Source organism: Nicotiana tomentosiformis, chromosome 2 (assembly GCF_000390325.3).
Source record: "Nicotiana tomentosiformis chromosome 2, ASM39032v3, whole genome shotgun sequence".
Lineage (NCBI taxonomy): Eukaryota > Viridiplantae > Streptophyta > Magnoliopsida > Solanales > Solanaceae > Nicotiana > Nicotiana tomentosiformis.
This window is the reverse complement of record NC_090813.1, coordinates 96,940,465-96,959,497: the sequence shown is the minus strand read 5'-3', so window position 1 is coordinate 96,959,497 and position 19,033 is coordinate 96,940,465. Positions and strand designations below refer to the sequence as shown.

General features: G+C 37.1%; 1 protein-coding gene and 1 long non-coding RNA gene across 2 annotated transcripts; one reads left to right on the top strand and one right to left on the bottom strand.

The window, feature by feature from the left end:
• The first annotated feature begins 621 nt into the window (after positions 1 to 621).
• On the top strand, positions 622 to 16,341 carry LOC117279582 (chalcone isomerase-like protein 1). The gene is made up of 5 exons (XM_070195858.1): positions 622 to 865; positions 1,465 to 1,711; positions 1,818 to 1,909; positions 2,478 to 2,515; positions 16,196 to 16,341. Exons 1-5 carry the CDS (start codon positions 832 to 834, stop codon positions 16,289 to 16,291), a joined length of 507 nt encoding a protein of 168 aa, XP_070051959.1. The 5' UTR covers positions 622 to 831; the 3' UTR covers positions 16,292 to 16,341.
• On the bottom strand, positions 15,731 to 18,437 carry LOC138906622 (uncharacterized). Its single transcript, XR_011414110.1, has 2 exons — positions 18,191 to 18,437; positions 15,731 to 16,133 (listed from the first exon to the last, which is right to left on the bottom strand). It is a non-coding gene; the product is annotated as an uncharacterized lncRNA (long non-coding RNA).
• Between the last annotated feature and the right edge of the window lie 596 nt (positions 18,438 to 19,033).

The following is a 19,033-nucleotide window of genomic DNA, read 5'->3' as shown; positions in this document are numbered from 1 at the left end:
GTTATATATATTAAGGTGCACAATCTTTTTTTTCACATATTATGGTTGCTTGAGTCCAAAAGAACCACACTTTGGTTCCGGACTCCTTACCTTGCATGGCAAAATCAATAAAATGATATTTTCTCCGGTCCACTTTAATTGATTTTTTTGTCTGTTTTTGCACATATTAAAGAATTCATCTTTTAACATTAATTAATAATGAAATTGACCATATTAACCTTAATATGTTCATTGGAACTATAACAAATACTTCTAGGTTCTTTACTCTAAGAATAATTTTGAAAAAAGAAGTTAATTCCTTCTTGATATCTGAAAAAATCAAATATTATGGATCGTAAAAATACTAAAAAATCAATTAAAGTGGATCGAATGGAGTATTTCACAACAACCCCCTCATGCAATTTCACACTATAAATAAACCCCTTTTGCCTCTAAAACTTCAAACCACAGCAAGAACCAATATATCATACTATCCTCTTTGCCTTTAATTTAACCATCAACTTAAAAATGCCAAGCACAATGGAAGATGTCACTGCAAAGACTGAGGCAGTTGAAATTGACCCTAAAACTGGTCTTGCTTTGAATAAATCAGCTGCAAATGATGAAAAACAGATTACTGAAGGTGAACCAAAGAGTGCTAACACTGAAACAGAAAAGGAGGATTCTGGTTGTGACAAAACTGAAGAGGAAAAGAAGGAGAAATGTGACCAAGCTTAACCAATAAAAGAGGAGGAAATTCCAGTTGAGACTGAACCAAAAACTGGAGTTACTTTTCCTGTCAAACTACAAGATGGGAAGTTATTGAAAGCTGTAGGTTTAAGGAAGAAGAGCATGCTTGGCATTGGCCTCAAAATCTATGGCTTTGGTAATTAATTATCTTCTAATTAAATCTATATCTTTCATAATGTTAGCAACATAACTTCACTTTTCGTTCCGTCTCTGTGTTAGTTTTATTCTCTATAGTCCAGAATACTTTTTGATCATATTAAATTAAAGTAACTGAACTTATCAACTATAAGAGTAAAGCCACATTTTTTTTTTTTTGGGTCACATTATTATAATAGTTGAACTTTACCTAGTATAATAATAAAATCACTAACCTTCATCCACTATGTATATAATGGCAAAATATCATGACTTTACTGCTATAGTAGGTAAAGTTTTTACAACTTTATATTATAGTGGATAAACTAAGTTTAGTTACTTTAAGTATATAAAAGTATTTTGGTGAAATTTTTGATATTTATTATGACGAGATAAAAAGTAGTTTTGTGACTTTACTGTTACTGTAACTAAGATTCAGTGACCATACACGAAAATTGACCCTTTATTTTAGCAGCATTGCTGGCTTTCTTGTTCAAGATTATTAATCCTTACCAGCTTTAAACAAATTCCGATAGGGATTAGAAACAAATACTGCTGTATTCATCCAAATTAACCATTTCTTCTTCTTTGAATCTCCAGGAATATATGCAGACAATGAGAAAATGAAGGAACTAATTATGCAGTCAAAGATTGGGAATAAAGCACCATCAAAACCAACAAAGGAAATGTATCAAATGGTAATTGACAGTGATTTTGGGATGATGGTGCGTTTGGTAATAGTGTTTTCTGGGCTATCAATGAGTATGGTAAGAAAGAATTTTGATGAAGGCCTTGGTCCAGCCATAAAGAAGCTCACTGGTGCCAAGAATGAAGAACTAACCAAAAAGTACTAGTACTACTTAATTATAACAATTTTAAATACTTAGCTAGCTAATTAATTGTAATCAACCATATATTAATTTCAAAACTCTAATATTGTGTTGTTATATTAGGATCATGGGTGAAGCATCTGATGACATAAAGCTCACTTCTGGATCAGTCATTGAAATTTCTAGGCTTCTTGGATATGTTCTTCCGACAAAAGGTAAAACTGGTATGACAAAAGTATTTTTTTACGAAAATATTTTCCGTTGTTTGGTTAGTGGTGCAAAACATATACATCAAAGATCAATATGAGTAGCAAATTGGAGAGCATTTTAATTGAAAAAAAGTACTACAATGTTATGTATAAGCTCCTGTTTGGCCATAGATTTTGGCTTCATATAAAAAAAATTGAAAATATTTTTTGTTTATTAAATATGATCGTCTTGGGGAAAAAAACTTCAAAAATTTCAAATTCCCCAAAACTGGGTTAGGACAGTTTTTGGGTGAAATTTTTCCTTCCCTTCCACTCACAAAAGTTCAACTTTTCTTCAAATAAAATGAACGTCCAAACACAATTTTAACTTTTAAAAATTATTTTTCAATACAACTTCAAAAATATTTTTTTCAAGTTTCAATCAAATCTATGTACCAACGCAAGCTAAGTGTTAGCTAGAGCAAATAATAAGAAGTTAAAAGTGAAAATAGTTATAAGGAAAAGGACTTTCGCAAATAAGTGAAGGAAATCATTTTCCCCCTCTTAATACTGTTTGGTAACTAAATAAATGCAGTGATGGGTGAAATAGTGAGCAAGGTGGAAAGTGAACTATGTTTAACCAAAGAATTAGATTCTCAGTCAAAGCCTATTTTTAGAAGTATTCGGGTTACTGATAATCAAGAAATTCAATATTCTCTCAGAAATAAGAAAGGAAATTAGAATAAGAAATAACAAAGTAATCAATAGAAAGCATAAGTAAGTAATTATATTCCAATAATAATCAGAACGTGTCTGTACAAATGACATTTCTTTCCCTTATATAGAGGTCTTCAAGTACAACGTCTTTTTCCTTTTAAGACAGAGTTATTATGAGCATTAATGACATTAATGAAACGTTCTAATTGGTAATTGTAACTGTTCGTGAAGATTCTGTAACGTTTGTAATCATCCACGCTCATTAATTGAAGATTCATGAATATGCCCTTTTTACTGTCTTGGTCCATTCCACCGGTGCCTCTTCATATAACTTAAAGAGACTCGAGCAACCATTTCTTTTCACCTCGTGGGTGATTTGTTCGTATCTGCTGCGACTCGTGTCTCTTTTAGTGCTCCTCTTCAGCTGTCGCTTTTCTAGTGATCCACGTGCCTTGTCATGTCAACCACATAATTAAATCCACGTGTAACATTTATTTTTACCAATACAAATAGTCCCCCCACTTATCAATTATTCAGCAATTGAATATTTGGGAAGTGGATCACATTTATGGCGGGAATGTTTTGCCGTCGTTTCTCACGTACCATTACATCTTCCTCTGAACCAATGCGTCGTATGTCACTTCCATTTACTGTATGTGACACGCGGCAGTCATCGATTGGTTCTGCAACTCTTCCCCGGGTTTTAGGTCTTTTTTGCGACTGCATCAGTCACGAAGTGACCGTTTTCATAATGACGTTTCCATCACTACCCTCTTTACATGATGGTTGCTTCTGCATATAAATACATCCTTTGCCTTTACTTTTACGAAAAACTTTCTTCAGTGTTCTTTATTCACAACTTACTATTGTTCTTCATTACGTACTACTTCCCCATACAACTATGTCTTCTTCAAATCCTTATCCTCGAAAAGTCATCATAGTAGATGAACTTCCCCCTTCTTCCGCTCCTATCAGGAGTAGGAGAGGTGGTAGGTTACATAGTTTAGGGTCAGTGTCGATACATGGTTCTCCTTCTCAACCTAATACTACTCCTCCATCATCTTCTAGAACTAGGGCTTCTTCTTCACATAGATCTTCCGCTATAGGTAGGGATTCTAGTGAACCACTTCGTGAACCTACTGTCGACGAGATTATTCCCGCTGAACTTTTCTTTGTCACTGATAGAGAATTAATTAAAAATCAGGTCACTTCCATGACTTCTCACGATTGTGCTGATATTTACCCTTCCCAGATTACTGAGGGTTTAGTTTCCATTGTGCGGAGAGATTGCTATTGGAAATCTGACTTTCCGATTCTGGTCCCCCATGAAAATCAAAGGATCACTTCCTTTAAAGCTGGTTTTTCTTTTGTGTATACATATCCTTTCACATTAGGTTTTAGGCCACCTATTGATCCAGTTATCATTGAGTTTTGTCGTTTCTTCGATGTGTGTTTAGGACAGATTGGTCCTATTGTATGGAGGGCTATGGCATGCCTTAGATACTTGTCAAATTTGGCTTCTTTACCCTTCACCTTTTACCATATGATTCATCTTTACTCTCCCAAATTATTTCGTCATGGGATTTTTACTCTCGTGGCGAGGAGTAAGAGAGTTTTGGTTAGCCCTAAAGACGACAAAGATCGTGGCTGGTATGCCTGATTTGTTGTTGCTCCTACAAGTGGGTTAGTAGGTGAAGAGAACATGCCCTTCCCTAAGAAGTAGAACTTTGCACGTAAGTTTTTCTTTCAATCTTTTACTCTTTTTTTTTGGTGAAGAACTTGTAATCTCGTAACTGTTTTACTTTTCTTTTTCAGCAACCATGGGAACTGTTGAGGAGATTTTTGACCTCCGTGGTTGGGTAGAGAAATTGTTAACCATTGCTCCTATGGAAGAAAGGTCCTGGAAATACCTTTCAAACAGATTTTGATGGAAAGTTAAAACTCACGGTAACTTTCTCTTTCACTTTCTTCCTTACTTCCATGTTTATTTTGGAACTTATTAACCCCTTTCTTTGTTAGGATTTCCTATTCGAGGTGTGAGTGCTGCTTTAATCACTGCTTTGAGGCTCTCTCTATCAAAGGCTCAAGAGATAATCTTGAGTTCTTTGTCAAAAAGAAAAGCTGATAGGCCACAGAACTCTGAGGATGAAGAAGAACGGGACGAAGGCTTGTTGGTTCGTAAGCCACGGGCTGGGAGACGGGTCATTTCTGATGACGAAGCTATTCCCCATCCTAGTTCTATTCTCATGTCCGAGCCTGAAAATGCTACCTTAGTGAGTTCTGATGAAGAGACGTCTGCTGCACGGCTGCACCCCATGACTCTACTGAACAACTCTTTTCTCGTGGGTTTGATAAAGAAAGCTTTGGCTTTATATCTGAGGAAACGCCTCTTGCCACTTTTTATGCCTCTACTCCGATTGAACCTCAGTTACCCGTTCTTGCTGTTGCTGCCATTGTTTTGCCCGTGGCTATTTTAACTTCCTCGATTGCCCCTACTGTTACAACTTCCCATGTTGAAGTTGGTTCCTCCAGTAACAGTAGGGCAATGAAACAAGTTACCATCGAGATTCCTGAAGATGGTAATCTTTTGAAGAAATCTGGCCAAGCTGATGTATGGCTAAAACCACTGATTGGCCCAGTTGAGAAGTCAAAACTGGAAAGTCACGGCTTTCTAACATGGATGAATGATATTGTGCATTCATTTTTAAAGGTATAAACCTTGTCTTTTTTATTTTACGTGATTTTTACTGGTATCACATTCCTCTTTTCATTTGTAGATCAATCTCATCGGAACGGAGATGATGAAAAGGATCGTCCACACAGAGCAGTTGATGAATGATTATCACACTAAGGCGGACAACTGGAAAGAATAGTTCGAGGGGCTTCAACTTGAGATGGAGGTTTTAGAGGAAGAAAAGTGCACCTTAGAGAAGCAAGTAAAGGTTATGGCAGCGGAACTAGCGGTTGAGAAAGCCTCATCCAATCAGGCGGGTAAAGACAAGAAGCTTCTCGAGTCTTCATTTGCTGAGCAGGTTTCCAAGGCTTCTGAAGAAATTAGGAGCTTAAAGGATTTGTTAAACCAAAAAGAAGCTTACTCTGGGGAGCTTGTTCAAATACTCACGCAAACTCAAGAAGATCTTCGTGTATCCTCAGACAAGGTTCAGTTTTTAGAGAGATCTCTTGTCCCCCTACAGGCTTCTTATGATGTTGCCTTGAATGAGAAGGATGAATTAAGAACTGAGGTTGAGCATTGGGAAAAAGATTATGAGGCCCTTGAAGATAAAGACGTTGTTGATGTTAGCTGGGCTTTTTTGAACACTCGCCTCGAAACGTTAATCGAAGTAAGTCGGGAAGGCTTTGACTTAGATGCTGAGATTGCAAAGACTAAAGAGACAATTGAAAAGACCCAGCAGAGTCAAAACTTTTCTTCACCTGTGGTTGGCATTCCCGAGGGTGGTGAAATCGCTCCTGGTGAGGCTGTTGTTCAACCTTCTCCTGCTCAAGTTGCTCTCCCTTCTGGTGATGATGCCACTCTTCATCCTACCGGTTCAGATTCTACCCCACAGTGAAAGTTAAAAAGATTGAAATGTTTCTTTGTTTTTTTTATTGGTGGAACATTTGGAGATTTACCCCTGCTCCCATTTGGGGGTAATATTTTGGAAAATCTTACCCCTAGTCCGTTTTGGAGTTTTTTGTATAAGACAATTAGGTTGGAACTAAGTTCATACTTAGTTTTAACCAAGTTATTATAATATCATCTTCTAAGTTTTTGTTCAACTTCTATGATATTTTATTCCGAGTTTCTGTACTACTCTTTTGTTATGCATTAAAAATGCTTCAGTACTTTGTGACTTTTTGAAACAAGCACGATTTATAAAAGAGGGCCCTTTTATAATCAACACTTAATGAAGAAGATGTCTCAACTTCATAATGGTGTAAACATACGAAAGAAGAAATAGGAACACACATGTTTCTTTGAATAACTTTGAGGAAGTTTTGTATCTTTCGAACTTTCAAATTGTATAATACTTTACATGTATTCAAGTATCATCTATAACTCTTTCGTAACTATTTTCTTTACAACAAATTTTACAAAATTCATGGGTATATCTTGCAACCCATGATTAAATATTGCCATTCGTAAGATTTTGAAATTTACATCCATGAGTATATTCTTCATAGGTTTTTGAATCAGGCTTGCATTTTTGGCTCTTGACTTTGCTCCAAACTTTTGATTTGTTGGGTAGACCATATGCTTGACTTGAATTCTGACTTTTCCAGTCTTCTTTGCATATATATATATATATATATATATATATATATATATATATATATATATATATAGTCCCCAAGTGTTTGAGCTTTGAAGTATGAAATCTCGAGCACTTGATTATTCCTTCTATGTGGTCCATTTCCTGAAAAGAAAAAACATACGGGACTCGGAAGTATATATAATTTAGATAATGACTGCTTAACCCTTTATATTTCCATCAGAAAGGTTGCAACCCTAGACCGAGAATAATGTTGCTTCCGCGTGTCTTTCGGGTCTAATATCATCATTTGGTATGGGCTAGCTTTTTGCCTATCATCTAAAATTGTTAGTATAATTTTAACTGTACAAAATAAAAATCGTAATTAAACGATACCTGACCGTGGGTATTTCTTTTGCTCAGAAATAGTATTTCTTTAAATGAACAGCATTCCAACTCGAGAGTAAAACCTTGCCATCCATGGTTTCTAACTCATAAGCACCTTTTCCAGTGATACCTCGAACTTTATAGGGTCCTTCCCAATTTGGATTTAACTTTCCCGTTCCGTTTGTTTTCATTGATTGGAAAACCTTTTTAAGAATGAAGTCCCCAATTTTGAAGTACCTGAGGTGAGCCTTTCTATTGTAGTATCGTTCTATGATTTGCTTTTGTGCTGCCATCCGTATTAAAGCTGCTTCTCTTCTTTGTTCGAGTAAGTCCAAGTTTGTTCCTAATTCCTCATCGTTTGATTATTCCGTTGCCAATGTGAATCTCGTGCTTGGTTCTACTATTTCAACTGGGATTAAAGCTTCTGAACCGTACACAAGCGAAAATGGAGTTTCTCTCGTGGCTGTTTTTGTTGTGGTTCTATAAGCCCATAACACTCCTGGTAATTCTTCAGGCCAATTCCCTTTTGATTTTTCTAGTCTCTTCTTCAAATTATTGACGATAATCTTATTTGTTGACTCAGCTTGTCCATTTGCCACAGGGTGGTAAGGTGAAGAGGTTATTCGTTTGATTTGCCAACTTTGAAAGAACTTCGTGATTTTCGAGCCTATAAATTGTGGGCCATTATCACATATGATTTCTTTTGGAACTCCAAACCGGCATATAATGTTTCGCCAAATGAAGTCTTTCACCTCCTTTTCTCGTACCTGTTTGAAAGCTCCTGCCTCTACCCATTTTGAAAAGTAATCTGTTAACACTAATAAGAACTGTACCTTTCCTTTAGCTTGTGGTAAATACCCTACTATATCCATTCCCCATTTCATAAATGGCCATGGAAAAATAACTGTATGTAATAAATCTGCAGGTCGATGCATATTGTTGGCATATCGTTGACACTTATCACATTTGGTTACAAAATTTTTCGCATCTTCTTCCATTTTAGGCCAGTAGTATCCTGCCCTGATTAGTGTTTTAACTAAAGATCTTCCACCTGCGTGATTTCCACAATGTCCTTCATGTACTTCTCTCATCACGTACTCCGTTTGATTGGGTCCAAGGCACCTTGCTAAAGGACCGCCAAATATTTTTTGATATAAATTATCTCGAATTAGGCAGTAACGATCAACTTTTTGTCGAAGCACTTGAGATACTTTCTTGCCTTCAGGTACGATCCCGTACTGCAAAAAATTAACAATCTCGTTTCTCCAATCCCAGGTTAAATTATCAAAGCTTACCTCATGTTTATCATGGTCAAGTGCTGAATGAAATAAATGTATTATAATAGCATTTTCTTCATTCGTTACTTCTGCATCTGAAGCAAGGTTAGCTAACGCGTCTGCTTCTGTGTTTTCTTTCCTGGGTATCAGTTCTCGTGCATTTTCCAAGTATTGTTGCATTCGTGCCTCTCTAGCAGTGTAAGTCCCCTGCATCTGATTGACTACCAGTTGAGAGTCACTTTTAATCATGATTTGCTTTATGGAGAGTTCTCGTGCTAGTTCCAAACCTGCAATTACAGCTTCATACTCTGCTTCATTGTTAGTAATAGGGTAATATTTAATTGCTTGTCTTATACTTTCACCTGAGAGTGGGATTAAGACAATACATAAACCGGCTCCTTTGACATTTGAAGAGCCATCAGTAAATAAAGTCCACGTACCTGGATTAGCTCCAGTAAAAATTTGTAATTCCTTTTCTACTTCAAGAATTATTTTTGTATTAAAATCTATAATGAAATCTGCTAAAACTTGAGACTTTATTGTTGTTCTTAGTTGATAAATAATGTCATATTCACTTAGTTCTATTGCCCGCTTGGCTAGTCTGCCTGGCAATTCTTGTTCATGTAAAATATTCCTTAATAGATATGCAGTTACTATGGAGATAGGATGGCATTGAAAATATGTTCTCAATTTCCTAGCTGTCATGACTAATGCTAAGGCTAGTTTCTCTAGATGAGGATATCTAGTTTCAACATCTAATAAAGATTTACTAATATAATAAATAGGATATTATTTACCTTTGTCCTCCCTTACTAAAAATACACTTACAGCTACTTCTGCAACTGCAAGATATACAAATAGTCTTTCTCCATCCCTCGGTTTAGACAGTAGGGGAGGATTTGTTAAGTATGCCTTCAAATCTTTGAGGGCTTATCGGCATTTCTCAGTCCATTCAAACTGATTTTGCTTCTTCAATACTAAAAAGAATTTAACGTTTTTCTCTGAAGATCTTGAAATGAATCTTCCCAAAGCTGCAATCCTACCTGTCAATCTTTGTACCCCTTTTTTGCTTGTGAGTATATTAGGTATTTCTTCAATAGCTTTAATTTGTGCAGGATTTACTTCAATTCCTCTATTAGATACGAGAAAGCCTAGAAACTTACCTGAAGCTACGCCAAAAGCGCACTTTTCTGGGTTCAGTTTCATATTATATCTGCGGAGGATCTCGAAGGTAGTTGAAAGATGTTGAAAATGATCTTCCGCTTATGTAGATTTAACCAACATATCATCAATGTACACTTCCATCGTCTTCCCCAGGTGTTCTTGGAACATCTTGGTCACCAACCTCTTATACGTGGCTCCAGCATTTTTCAAGCCAAAAGGCATGACTTTGTAACAATAAGTCCCCCTGTTTGTAATAAATGAAGTTTTTTCTTTGTCTAAGGGGTCCATTTTTATTTTATTATAACCAGAATACGCATCTAGAAAGCTTAATAATTCGTGGCCTGCGGTAGCATCAATCAATTGATCTATATGCGGTAAAGGGAATGAATCCTTTGGGTATGCTTTATTTAAGTCAGTGTTCACAAACTCTCCATTTACCGTTCTTTTTCGGAATTACCACAGTATTAGCTAACCAATTAGGATATTTTACCTCGCGTATTGAATCGATCTTTAAGTGTTTCTGTACCTCTTCATCGATCACTTGATTTTTGAATGATCCTTGCTTCCTCTTCTTTTGTTTGACAGATATGAATGATGGATCTTCATTTAATTTATGAGTGATCACCTCCGGAGGTATACCTGTCATATCTGAATGGGACCATGCAAAACAATCCGCGTTAGCTTTTAAATATTTAATTAACTTATCTCTCATATATGGGTTTAACCTTGCTCTGATATGAATTCTTCGATCTGGCCACTGTTCGAATAGTGGAACAACTTCAAGCTCCTCAATCGTTATTTTAATATTTTTGTTCTCCTCTGGCTCTTGAATTACATCTGGTCTGGAGTCCACGACTGTTTGTTTTGATACAATTTCTGTTGAAATTTGATTTACCACATCTTTCTCACTTGTACCCGCATCTTTTTGACTTGCACTCGTATCTTTTTGACTTGCATTCGTATCTTTTTTACTTGACTGTATCACTGAATTGATGCTTCTTGAAGTTTGTTGATCTCCTCGAATCTATTGAATTTCCCGTTTTGAAGGTAATTTGATAACCTGATGTAATGTGGATGGCACAACATCCATATCATGAATCCACGGCCTTCCAAGAATCACATTATAGGCCATATCCGTGTCTATCACTTGAAATTTTATTTCTTTGATGACCCCTTTTGCGTATGTGCTTAGTTCAATATCGCCCTTTATAATAACGGTGAGTTATCAAACCCATATAAGGAGCGTGGTTTTGGAACTACACGATCGCCCATCAGCATTTCGTTTACCACTCATAAAAGAATGATATTCATAGAGCTACCTGGGTCAATCAAAACTCGTTTTACATTAGTATCATGTATAAGTAAAGATATTACCAGTGCATCGTTGTGAGGAATCATTAATCCATCGACATCTGCATCATCAAAGGTTATGTTGCCGTCTTCCAAAGTTTGGCGAGTTTACTTCCCGTGAGTTATTGTGAACTTTGTTGTTTTTCTCGCGGCTATATAGGTTACGCCGTTGACTTCTTCTCCGCCGTTTATCACATTTACTGTTCTCTTTGGAGACGGAGGTTTTGGGGGCTCTTGCCTATTTTTCATGTAAGCTTGTTTGCCTTTCTCGCTGAACAATTCCGTCAGATAGCCCTGCTTCAATAAATGTTCCACCTCACCTTGTAATAATCTACAGTCTGATGTTCTATGGCCGTGATCATTATGGAACTCACACCAAAACTCTGGGTTTCTCCTATTTGGATTTGATCTAATCTCTTTAGGCCATCGTACCTTATCCCCCATGCTTCTTAAAACCGCGACCAACTCGGAGGTACTCACGTTAAAATTGTACTCCCCAATCCTTATATTTGTATTAGCATCTCTGTTACGTTCACCTCGATCTTTTCTGAATCTCGACGATGACAAACCTGAATCTCTATTTGCGAGCCTCTGATCAGCCTGCATGTTTTTGAATTTGGAACGAGCTTCTCACCCCGAAGGTCCCATATAAGGCTCGTACCTATTCTTATCGGACCTCTTCTCAGATTCTGACCGCCTCGAACCTGTTTTTTCTTCAACCCTTGACTGAGCTACGATATTTTCTTCGATCCGTAACTTGGTATTGTACCAATTATAAACATCATTCCATGTCATGGCAGGGAATTCTTGTAGGCTCTCTTTAAGCCTCCTCGTAGCTTCTGAACTTTTCTCGTTTAAATTACTTGCAAATGCCATGGCTGACCAATTATCAGGTACTCTTGGTAGCAATATTCTTTCACGTTGGAATCTGTCTATGAATTCTCGAAGCAATTATGTATCTCCTTGCTTTACTTTGAATATATCCTCCATTCTCTTTTCAACTTTTTGTGCACCTGAGTGTGCTTTTATAAATAGATCTGCAAGCTCAGCAAAAGAGTCAATAGAATTTTCATGTAAAAGAGAATACCATGTTAACACTCCTTTAGTAAGTGTTTCCCCAAACTTTTTGACCAGCACAGATTCAATCTCCTGCTTGGTTAAATCATTGCCTTTTACTCCCATGGTGAATGCAGTAACGTGGTCACGTGGATCGGTCGTTCCATCATATTTCAGGATGTCAGGTATTTTGAACTTTTGGGGAATTAGTAATGGAGCTGCGCTTGGTTTCCATGGTTGTTGTGAATATTTGTCGAAATCAACTCCTTTGATCACAGGTGGTACGCCGGGTATTTGCTCAATACAGTCGTTTTCTTCTTTTTCCTGTTTTTGCAAGGTTAATATTAAAGTTTGTAAATCAGAATTATTAGGCGTACCTGGTCTCCCATCACGTGACTCGTTGGGAGTTCCTCTGCTTCCAAAATTAGCCAAACCTGATCGTCGAATTTCCACAGTCACAATATTATTTGGTGGAGGTATGGGTGGCACAATTGGTAGTCCCCTCACGAAAGCCTGAAGAGCATCATTCACGTACTCAGTAATTAACTGCTTCACAGCATCCTGCTCGACAGTTTGTTCATTTCCATGTTATTCATTGTTATGAGTAGTGGATCTTTCTGGTGATGCTTCTCTTGAATTGCGTGGGGTTCCTTGAGGTGACGAAACTGGAGTTCCTTCCACCTGCTGGTTGTTATCATTGACATTCGACATGATTCAGTTGTGTAACGACCCGGTCGGTCGTTTCGAGAGTTGTAGCCCCGTTTTCCCCATTTCTGCTTATTTATGTGTTTTTCAGTTGTGTTGAGTTGTATCGAGTTGGTAGGTTTGGGTTCGGAGTAGTTTTGGAATGAAATGAACACTTAGTCTCTTAGTTAGAAAGCTAAGTTAGAAAAGTCAACCGAAAGTTGACTTATGAGTAAACGAATTCGGATATGGATTTTTATGATTCAGTTAGCTTCGTTGGATGATTTTAGACTTAAGAGTGTGTCCGGAATGTAATTTGGAGGCCCGTGATAGAATTAGGCTTGAATTGGCGAAAGTTAGAAATTTGGCGATTTTGGCCGGCAGTGGAAAATTAGGCATCGGGGTCGGAATGAAATTTCGGAAGTGGGAGTAGGTTTGTAGTGTGATTTGTGATGTGTGTGCAAAATTTGAGGTCATTCGGACGTGGTTTGATAGGTTTCGACGTCGTTGGTGAATTTTGGAAGTTTAGAAGTTCTTAGGCTTGAATTCGAGGTTGATTTGGTGTTTTGGTGTTATTTTGGGTGTTCCGGAGGTTCGACTAAGTTCGAGTAGTGATATATGACTTGTTGGAATTATTGGTTGAGGTCCCGAGGGGCTCGGGATGAATTCGGATGGCTAACGGAAAGTTTGGAGTTTGGAAAATGCACGTGATGCTGCTGTTCTGGTGTGGCTGCACCTGCGAAGTGGGGACCGCATGTGCAATGGTCGCAGAAGCTGAGGACCAACCGCAGATGCGGAAATGGGCGCAGGAGCGGCAGGCTGGACCGCATCTGCGGAACCGCAGGTGCGAGGGTTCGAGCGCAGATGCGGAATTGGTCAGCTGGGCAGTTGGCGCAGGTGCGGAAGGAGTGTCGCACTTGCGAGCCCGTAGGTGCGAAGGAGGTTGCGCAGGCGCGAAGCTTGGCGTTTAAGTGACGTCCGAAGGTGCGCACCTGGGACCGCAAGTGCGGCTGCGCAGGTGCGAAGAAGAGGGTCGCAGGTGCGGAACCCCTGGGGCAGAACCTATAAGAGTAACCCTTAGCGAATATTTGCCCTTTTTCCGCCATTGTTGAACGGTTTTGAGCTTTGGGGCAGTGTTTTTCAAGGGAGAATTATGAGACATCAGTGAGGTAAGTCTCTTGGGTTTATTTACACGCGTTTATGATGTTTTTTCACTGATTAGCCATGAAATTAGTAGGGGTTTAGGGTGAAATTGAGGGAGTTAGGGTTTGAGTTTTGGAGAGTTTTAAGTGAGGATTTAAGGGACCAAACGGAGTTCGATTTTGATGAATTTTATATGGTTAGACTCGGGAGAGCACGAGAATTATTATTCTGCCATTTTTGACTGGTTTCGAGATGTGGACACGGGGCCCAAGTTTTGGCCGATTTCGGATTTTTGGCCTATTTATGTAGTTTTTATTGTGGAATTCAATTCTTTAGCCTATGTTGATAGTAGTATTCTGATTTTGGTTAGATTCGGAGCTTTTGGAGACCGAGTCTAGAGACGAGGGCATCCCGAAGTAGGATTTTATGCTGTTAAGGTAAGTAACAGTTTTAACTCTGGCTTTGAGGGTATAAACCCGGAGATTTGACATCACGTGATTGTTTGGAAGTGATACCCACGCTAGGTGACGGGCGTGTGGGTGTGCACCGCGAGGGATTGAGACTTGGTCTGTCCCGTGAGACTGTGAGGCCTAATGGCTATTATATGTGGTTATGTGTTTATTTGTTGTTGAACTTGTTTGCCTTCATGTTAGAGATCATGCTTAGGCTTTATTCATGCTCATATTATTTGCACTCAGTCATAGATATTATTGTATATGTTTACCTCAGTCCTTATTATTTTGCTGATATACTGTGATACTTGACGTGGACTGTATTTCCCTTAATTGTTGACGATAGTGAGGCTAGAGAGGTACATGACTGAGAGAGGCCGATGGCCTGTTGTGAGGTATTTGACTGAGGGCACGTGAGTTATCCGTGCAGCACGTGAGTTATTCGTGCTTATAACGCTTGGGCTGTAGGAGCCCCTCATGAGTCTGTACACACCCCCAGTGAGCGCAGGTACCTATTGAGTGTTGAGTGCTGAGTGCGAGTGCCGAGAGCCGAGTGATGGAGTGACATTGCTACGAGGATTCATTACTTTTGTTGTTGCTACATTTTTACCCGTTAATTTCTTTGTAGCATTTATGGAGTTGATGGAATTTACCTGATTATTCCTGTTTATTTTAAATTGTGATAAAGAAATAATTGAATTGTTCTACTTAGCTCGTCACTACTACTCAGTTCCTTAGTTATTTCTGTTACTACTGAGTCAGTTGTACTCACATTATACTCTGCACTTTATGTGCAGATCCAGGTGAGTTAGAGCGCGGCGATCATTGAGTTCAGGCCGGCTATCGTTGGAGACTGTAAGGTAGCTGCTAGCGTCCGCAGGACCTTGTTACTCCTTTTATCATTTCTTCTTTTGGACTCTATTGAGAGTTAGACAGCTTTACTTCTTAGTTCATAGATTTAGACGCTCATGACTTAGTGACACCCCGATGTTTGGGGCTCGTTTCAGTATTTTCAATAATTATATTTAGAGTTGATTTAGTTTATGAAAAATTCAAATGTTGGAAATATTTTATTAAATTCTTATAATCGATTTAGTAGTAATATTTTGGGAAATAGGCTTGCCTTGTAACACGATAGGCGTCATCACGACCATGGTTAGATTTTGGGTCGTGACAAGTTGAGAGAGAATGATTTGGAAAGTAAGAGAAGATTATCAGATTCCCGGTAACAGAACTAATTTGTTTAACCAAAGAATTAGATTCTCAGTCAAAGCCTATTTTTAGAAGTACTAGGTTTACTGATAATCAATAAATTCAATATTCTCTCAGAAATAAGAAAGTAAATTAGAATAAGAAATGACAAAGTAATCAATAGAAAGTACAAGTAATTATATTCCAACAATAATCAGAACGTGTCTGTACAAATGACATTTCTTTCCCTTATATAGAGGTCTTCAAGTACAACGTCTTTTTCCTTTTAAGACCGAGTCATTATGAGCACTAATGACATTAATGAAACGTTATAATTGGTAATCGTAATTGTTCGTGAAGATTCTGTAACATTTGTAATCATCCACGATCTTTAATTGAAGATCCATGAATCTGCCCTTTTTACTGTCTTGGTTCATTCCATCGGTGCCTCTTCATATAACTTAAAGAGACTCGAGCAACCATTTCTTTTCACCTCGTGGGTGATTTGTTCGTATCTGCTGCGACTCGTGTCTCTTTTAGTGCTCCTCTCCAGCTGTCTCTTTTCTAGTGATCCACGTGCCTTGACATGTCAACCACATAATTAACTCCACGTGTAACATTTATTTTTACCAATACAAACTACTGTGCAGGGCCTACATTTACATGTATTTAGGTGAGGATCCCTTTGACAAGGAAGCCAAGGACAAGTTTGGGACATCCATGCTCTCAATGTTCTAATTAAGTTGAGAAATTTCAGCAATTTCTACAATGTTAGGGAATACGTTTGTTTTTTGTGCTGTGCATCTATGGTGTTCTGTTCCTGAAGAAAAGAACGCGAGAAGATGGGTCCTCTCATCTGTGCTCACTTTTGTTCGATATCTAGTTTAGTCTAGGTCAGATATAAAGATCTTGAAATGTTAACTTTGAGCACTTAATAATTTCAATGAAAGATTAATAGGGTTGCTTTTGAGTTAAGTGTATAATTTCACAAGTTCTAATACCCAAGGTTGACTCCTCAGGGTCCCTCTCTCAAATCACTCAGAGAGAGGTACATTATACAAGCTTCAATTGAGTAAAAAGAAAAAATATCTATGGTTAAAATGTTATATTTACTGTGCAAATCATCCAATTACTACAACACCAAGAATTAATTACTTGGCTCAGGATATCTATAGATACTTTACATAACTAGGTGTTCTATAAACAAATTAAAGGTGAGCATATAGTGTGTGGGTATATATATATATATATATATATATATATATATATATATATATATATATCCAGCTCTCGATCGAATAGTCAATTTTTTTGTAAATCAAATTCTAATTTTGAGACTAGCTAGCGTGCTTAAACATAAGTAGTGAATAGGCCGATTCCGTAAACTTTTGAACCAAATTCATATTTTTAGTCCGATTAAAGAGTAATACATACATTGTTCTGATGATAACGAACAAATTAAAGGAGAGGTGCAGTAAAAAGAAGAAAGAAAAATTTAAATTTGAAAACCACATTGAGAGAGATCAGCGATGAATATAACCCAAACAGCTGCACTTTAATTTTAAAAGTATAATTATTCCAGAAAATATATTAAAAGTACAATTATTCATGTGTCGTTCTGACATTTCACTCACAATACATAATATTAGCAAGGAAAAAGATAAAAATATTTTTTCTTAAAATCCGAGATTATGATCTCTTATCCCGATATCCAAACGATGAATTAGATTACACGAGCCAATGCCCATCATCGCAATCACTATCAATATCGAGACATGGTGCGAATCCAATCACTATCAATATTGCAACTATTTTCACAAGTTATTATATTTGTGAGAGAAAATAATTTTTTTCTAATTGTATACGGTCAAAATCGAATTTGTCCTTCGTATGACTAATCGAGATTGGAACGTGGTGGTCCGAGGATTATCATTGTGATATCAAGACATGGTGCGAAGTATATGTTGTCAGGCTTGAGATCGAACGACCGATCAAGATCGAGATCGGGACCAAGATCGAGCTCTAAGACTCAGAGATCGATCAAGATCGAGATCGGCCGGGATCAAGATCGAGCCAAGGGACAAAAGAGCCGTTATGACCGCAATTAGGAGGGGAATCTCGACGAAAATCATGGCGCAAATCAAAAATAGATTAATTAATTAATCTATCATGAGATCCTCACGATATATATTTTATTATATCCAAAATAAGATTTCCTCACTATATTATGGGCTGTTATCATTTGTAAGCTGGCAGATTCATTAAGATTCATAGAACACAAAGGAATACACCATTCTTCTCTGGCTTTGATATTTAGTTATATTGTTCTCCTATCAATTACTCTCTGTCCAACTTGAAGGTTTAGGCTAACTGATTCATTCAGTTTGAATTCATTTCTTTTACGACTAATTTCAATATTCATTTATTTATCTTTCTCAATTTGTATCAAGTTATACCACGCATAAATTTATTTCGAGTAAACACACATCATCATATTTGATGGCACCTTTTGGAAAGCCAGCACTTGAGATACTCTTGAAGAGCAAGAATTTTTAACTGCATATCATAATTTTAGCCAAAATCAAATCATAAGGAGTACAATTACAAAACTTGATAAAAAGTGATATAGTCACATACCAGAAGTTGCTATAAAGAGAATGGTGAAAATTATGCCAAATTTGAGCAATTCTTTTCCACTAGCCATATTAACACAACATTGGATTACTGAATGAGAATGGAAGAGTGTATATATAGTTATTTGAGTAAAACTAAGATCTAATGCCCTCTGTTAAGATATTAATTAATTTGGAGCTCATTTCGACAACTTAGCTTTCTATTATCATGATTCATGAACATGTCGCCGAAATAAACGGTTATATCTCTAGTAATTAAGCATCCAATAAGTCGTTACATCACGTCAATATTTAAATGATTAATTAAATACTTAACTTTTTTTTAATCAATGTCAAGACTTTTTAGGGAATCTTGCACGCTGAAGGCACCTCTATGCTTTTTTTTTTTTTTTACAAAAAAAAAAATAAATCAAAAGTATGAGAAGTTTTTATTCAACTTTTATTTGCCAAGTTTGGTTTTTGGGGATGTCCAACTTCATTAAATTTTCCACAAAATAGATTAAGATTACTTCTTAATCTCATTTCTCGACTTTTAACAAAGTTTGGGGTGTAATTAGAAGTAATTCTTTTTCACGTATTTCCCATTGATAAGTAATCGTGATTACTTTCCCACAATTACAAGTTATGGTTACTTAATCTCATCTCTTGACTTGGGACTTGGGAGAGCAGTTGAGCACTGTTATTTCAAGTCATCTTCGGGAAAAAGAATATTTCAAGTCATTCTTTTTTATATCACTTCAGAACAAGTCTTTTTTCTTTAATCCAAGAAAGAATGACTTGCTAAGTAGTCTTCTTTCATTAATCCAAAAAAAGAATTACTTGCTAAGTCTTCTTTCTTTAATCTAAC